The sequence below is a fragment of the Pezoporus flaviventris genome, unplaced genomic scaffold, assembly GCF_033815535.1.
Source record: "Pezoporus flaviventris isolate CSIRO_AGI_PZ_B2104156 unplaced genomic scaffold, CSIRO_AGI_Pfla_v1 ptg000031l, whole genome shotgun sequence".
NCBI classification, from domain to species: domain Eukaryota; kingdom Metazoa; phylum Chordata; class Aves; order Psittaciformes; family Psittacidae; genus Pezoporus; species Pezoporus flaviventris.
Window position 1 is genome coordinate 30,233,551 of NW_026892579.1, and position 6,000 is coordinate 30,239,550.

The following is a 6,000-nucleotide window of genomic DNA, read 5'->3' on the forward strand; positions in this document are numbered from 1 at the left end:
CTGATGTCTGGTCATGATTTTTCAGCTGTGCCAGCTGAAGAACTGACCCTGAACAGCATCAGTATTAGCAGAATGATTAAGAAGCAGAGGAATGAGAGATACTACACAAAGAGGGAGTGGGAGTACAAAATCAGAACAGGAAAGGGTTGCCATCCTTAATTAGTTTTTGGAAAGGTCAAGACACTCGACTGTAATTAGAGAAACATGGGTTTAAGGCTCCCTCTGTTTTAAAATGATGATAGGAAATTATTTTGACCATCAGACTGTGCTGGTGATTCTGTCCCTGGATGTTGATCTTTTTCTTTTGATTTTGACATAAAAAATGTGGTCTGAAAAACCTTTCCTCCTTCAGAAATGGGTGCAGCTACTACCCTCCACCCCCTAAAAAGAACTCCACACCAAAAAAAAACAACAAACCAACCCAGAAACAAAGTTCAATCTCTTTCTGATAGAAAAAAGAAAACTTATCTGCTTGTGAAAATTGCCAGTTGTGTCTTCATGAGAGGGACATTTTTAAAATTTAAGCTGAGACCTTTTTCCTTTCCATTCACCTTTTCATTTATGCACCTTCTCCAAGTCCAGCCACCAATGCAACATTATTCCTGTATAACAGAATTTGAGTCAGCAAGATTTACAAAAAGAAGGGAAAATGTCAGGGGCTGGAAATAAATAGAAGTGTGGAAAGGGGTTCAGGTGAAAGGGAACAGTAAATTCCAGTTGGCAAGGCATATAACAATGAGCCTAGGAGACAAGAACAGCATATATACAGTTCTGAACTGAAATGAAATAAGGCAGTAAAGCAATAGTTTAGAATAATGCAAAAAATTGTCCAGAAAAGTTGCCAATATTAGTGAGATCCCCACATTAGAGTTCTCTCCTGCAGTTATGGGCTGTTGAGTAAGAAGTGGCCCAGTGCTACTTTTTCTTGTGTCTATGCTTTCCAAAAATGGGTAATTTCCAATTCTTAAGAAATTTGTGCAGTTTGTCCTATTTTTTAAATTGGATACTTAAATTTTCCCCCTTTTTATGGCTTTTTGGAATTGTGTCTCCCTCTGCATGTACTGTACATGCATTCAGTTTTGCAGCCAAAAAAAATCATGAGGCTAATTAAATTTTAGCTGCACATAAATTAGATGAGATAACAGTAGTTGAATGCTTTCTGGTTTAAATTATACAAAATTCAGATTTACACAAGGTGTGCACATGGGGATGGCTTGGGAAACAATTATTCACACACCCCACCCTAATCCAAATGTAATCATCTCCCAGCCATACTGATTACACCATTCTAAAAAAGCCCACTCTTTGGTTTGGGAAGTGATTGTTCCTTGGTACCTTTCCAAACTTTACTATATTTTTTCTTTTATAAAAAGTATAAGACAAATGTTGGGCCAGTACCTCTCTCTCTCTCTCTCCTTTTTCTGAGACTGAATTTAAGCAGAGAGACTATACAGATACATATAAATACAAGGGAGACTGAATTTAATTGCATTAGTGTTGACCTCCTAGTCATGTGAGCCAGTGGATCAGCAGGTTGACTTGCACTGACTTCCAGGCTCACTCTTGAAAAGGCTGTGATCACTGCTGTTATGTGGGGCTAGCAGAGCCACGGGGCTTCCAGCTGGGGAGGCAGTGGCTGGTGGGTCATGGCAGGGCAAGCATCTGCCTAGGCAAGGCATAATCATTCTCTTCTCTAGTGCTTTGCTATTCATTTAGTAAACTGTTTTTAAATGTATGTCTAAACCGTTACTGAACTGCTACTTCAGGATTTATTATTGCTCATTTCAAAAGACCTTCTCATGGTAACAGTTATGTAAAAATTGTTTCCTGATAGACTATTCTCTGTTGTCTGGCAAGGGCTCCGGGCTTATATCACTGCAAGACAGATGGCTCTAACAGACTTACAGAGACTTAACATACAAATGAAACCTATTACTGCTGAAGTCTTCATCCAGGCCTTAATAATCTCTTGCTCTCTCTATTACAACCCCCTTTTTTCTGGCCTCCCCAGTTTCCAAGTCTTCAGCATATGTAGAATATTACATACTACTTTCTTTCAAGTACGAAGAGCTTGTATTTCCCCCTTTTTCAGATATTTCCACTAGATCTCGTTTGTTCTGGGATGCTTTTCAAAACTGTTTTGCTTCTCTTTAACCTTTCATTGATATATTTTAGCCTAGTGAACATAAGCTTCTCTGCTTCAGCCCTTTCCTTAAACCTTCTGTCCAGGTGGCATCCACTCTAAGGATTGAAACTGACTTCAGTTGAAGTAGAATTGGATCTACCAATATCTAGATAAGACCTTAAAATGCACTCATACTCCCTGAAAAGCCACATTTTACCATTTCATAGGCTGAAAACAGTTTAATTATGAGCCCTTGCCTGCAGAGTCTTTGCTGTCTGCAACAGACTTTCCTCCAGGCTGAGACCCTCACACAGGAAAGCATTTTAGCATGTGCTGGGGTCCTGGTGAGACCTGGGACTTGAGCCTGTGCTTCATGTTAGGCACTGTCCTCAGCAGAGATGGTACTGACGGTATGTTTAAATGTTTTCCTGAGCAGCCGTCTAACTCCAACTCTTTCCTAAATTTCATCTGAAAACCAGCTTTCTGTCTTGGCCACTCTTCCACATTTATCTTTCCATCTGCTATTATTGTATAACTTTGCCCATGCAATTGAAATCAGCAATGTTCTGGAGGTAAGCTGCCTTAAAGTTGCTAACGAAGGAAAATCTGTGACCACAACACACTCTGAAATGCAGACATGTTTTGCACTGATGTTGTCCTTGTACCTCTCTGTTTGATATATGAACTATGTGTTTATCTGTCTTTCAGGTTCACTTGATGTTCCCTGATCATGTACCAAAGCCATGCTGTGCACCAACAAAACTGAATGCAATCTCCGTGCTCTACTTTGATGACAGTTCCAACGTTATTTTAAAAAAATACAGGAATATGGTGGTGCGTTCATGCGGCTGCCACTAGAATAAGAAATAATCTAAAGCAGAGGGTTTTATTCAGAATTGTAATAAAGTCAAGATATGAGTCTTGTGGATGAAAAGGCAGCCCTAAATTTATTCCATTTCATGTCATCTCTCATTTAAATGTACAGTATAATGTATATAGTAGCTTTTATTTATTTAAAAGTATATAGTTTCTTTTGTATGAGCAAAATTTCTGAACCATTTATTTTATGGGTCACCTCACTATGCATTAGAACTTCACAAACTAATTTTTCAGTTGACCATACTGGAATCTGTTGCATTCCGTTTCAGTATTTTAAAGTAAAAACCTTGTATAGACTTTTTTTTTTTTTTTAAAGCTAGAAACTCCAAACTTCTGTAACTGCTTCATAGTGTTAAAGGAACTAAGATATATTTGGTCGTATTTTGCCAGTGAAAACTGTGGTGGGGTATTTATTTGGAAAAAGGCACATGAAGAAACCCCAAACTAAACAAAACTGCTTGGCTAAACATATTTTTTTCTTTTAGAAGTTCCGCTCCATTAGAAAAAGTAAAATATTGAACAGTGCTTAAGTAATTAAATAGATAGAAAATAGAAGTGAAAAGATTACACATAATTGTTATAACTGTTTTCTTTAACAAGATGACTGTAACTGGAGGAGTATGTTACTTCTTGGCTTGTGAACTGCAGAGTTTGCAAACTGCTCAAAGCTTCAGGAATTCTGTGGAGACAGAGTCTCAACTCCATCTATGACTTTCCAAGTTAACACTAAAAATTGAACTACAACATTTTTACCTCAAATCATATCAGTCTATTATATACTACACTGTTCTGGCAAATACATTTATAATAACAGCACAAGGTAAAAACAAACAAAAAAAACCACATAAGCCTTCCCATTATATACACAAGTTACTATATATACAAAATATACAGAAGACAAGGCATGGAAGGGCTTTACTTCATTTCAATCCACTTTTGGACGTGTTTTCTGAGTATGCAAGAGAAGGTACAGGGGATTCAGCAGTTGTCACCTCTTTAATAAAAAATCTTGTCCCTGATGGTGGCCATTTTCAGGCAAAGATGAAAAACTGTTCAAAATGAGCTACTGGGTAATTTGCAGCCTTCTTTCTGACTCATCTGCTTTTCTTTCAGGTAGAGATTGGCTTAAATCATGATATCTTGGTTTTTTTTTTTATCATTAACTATTATAATTTTGATAATTCTTAAATCCATATAAATAATTTTTAAACTCCCTAAATTTTTGGCTCCATATGAAATCCTGTGGTTGTGAATTGCACAACTAATTAAAAATTATCATTTCCATCACCAGTACCCATATGCTTATTTTTAATTAACCACATTTAATATCTTTGGACACAGCTTTGTTTTAGTGTTATGAAAATGAGAAAACAGAAACTCTGCTTTCTCTTATTACATGACTAATTATGTTTTTGTTATACATTTCCTTGATTAAAAATGCTGCATTTAAAGAGTTCCCAGAGAGTGGTTAAAAATTAATAGGACATATAAATTTATTCTTAGACAGTTTATTCATATAAACTCTGACTTCTCTGGTTATTTAAAGCATATTTCAGAAAACTCGTATTATTACAGACTGATAATATCAGCATGTGCGTGTGACTGTGTGTATGCATGTAAATGTGCAACTGCCTTTATTTGCAGAAACTAATTTATTTTATCTTGCTATTGAAGTAATACATGAATATCTTTTATGCATACACTCAGTTTTGAAAAAAATAACAGTTGTGATTTTAAGTCTTCAGAACTCTTCTCCCTCAACACAACAGTTTCACTTTACACTTCCATTTCTATTTTATACTGACATTACCTAGATATCTACATTTAGTTGCAGTTAATGCACAAGGGTGTATAACAAAATACAGTGTCTTCAGCTGAATTACCATTTTGGAACCATTAAATTACTGGGTTGTCTTCAAAAAATTTCTTGGTTTCTGTACAAATGGGGTAGGTGGATATGCTTTTTGAACTCAATTTATTCTAGATGGAATTTGATGGAGACTACATTTTGGGTACATTAAGTAATATATATTTTAAATAATGGTGTACCATTTTGAGAATAAGAAACGGAAGATTATTGTTTTATTATTCTTTAAAATATGCTGTTGGAATATATTTCTATATTTTGAGACCTAATAAACCTGTAATACTATTTTGTTCTGCTGTGATTTTGCCTCTGAAACATAACAAAATGACACTGACATCATACATTCTTTTAAAAGTAGAAGAAAGAGACGACCAATAGCTGTGGATGGATTTTGTTACAGTTCACTTTTTAGTACAGCAATTTTGCAAACTTTTGTTACTTCTTAAACTGCAGGTGGTGAATCATCTACATTATTAATAAAAATCTTGTCTTCAAATGATACCTCCAAATGTTAATACTCTACTCCAAATACACTAGAAAGAAGAAATAATTTTTAAAAGTCTCCATAAATTCCTAACTGGTCATTTCTCTGTTTGAAAGGAAGGATAGTGGCACCACACTTTCTGCATGCTCTGGGTAAGTGTATATATATGTGTTTTCATATATACTTTTTCAGGTAAGCTCTTCTCTAGTAGTACCTAACACAGTACTTCTTATTCTTTTACTTGCTTTTATTGAATACCTGTTATTTTATATACATATTTATGCATACTATATACACACAAATACATAATAAAATGTGTATGTAATTATATTAAAGATATACCCGTATCTTTAGCTATATATTACAGATATGAAGACCATTCCATTGTCATTTAGGACACAACAGTTTTCATTTTTTTTAAGTTGCTTAAGCTTTCTGCATCTTTAACAACTGGAAAGAGTCTAAAGGGCTGAAAACCAGAAAAATAGAAGCAGCTGTATAAGGAATTAATGTTACTCTATGTGTCAGAGATTCTCAAGCTTTAACTTATTCATAACTTTAACATCATTGTTGCACCTTCTGGGACCAAAATCACGTGTTTACAGGATTTTCCTAGTGGCCACTTCTATGGCTTAGGAGTATTCA

General features: G+C 35.3%; 1 protein-coding gene across 3 annotated transcripts in view; it reads left to right on the forward strand.

Annotated features, from left to right (window-relative positions):
- The window catches only part of BMP5 (bone morphogenetic protein 5), a 59,034-nt gene extending 53,878 nt beyond the window's left edge, over nucleotides 1–5,156 (forward strand). For 2 of the 3 annotated variants that reach the window (XM_061460578.1, XM_061460579.1), the window contains one exon: nucleotides 2,834–5,156. In XM_061460578.1, the coding sequence (XP_061316562.1) occupies nucleotides 2,834–2,983 (150 nt within the window). In that variant the 3' untranslated portion in view covers nucleotides 2,984–5,156. The remainder of the gene's footprint in view (nucleotides 1–2,833) is intronic. The other variant, XM_061460580.1, reaches the window with a different exon arrangement.
- Nucleotides 5,157–6,000: the final 844 nt, after the last annotated feature.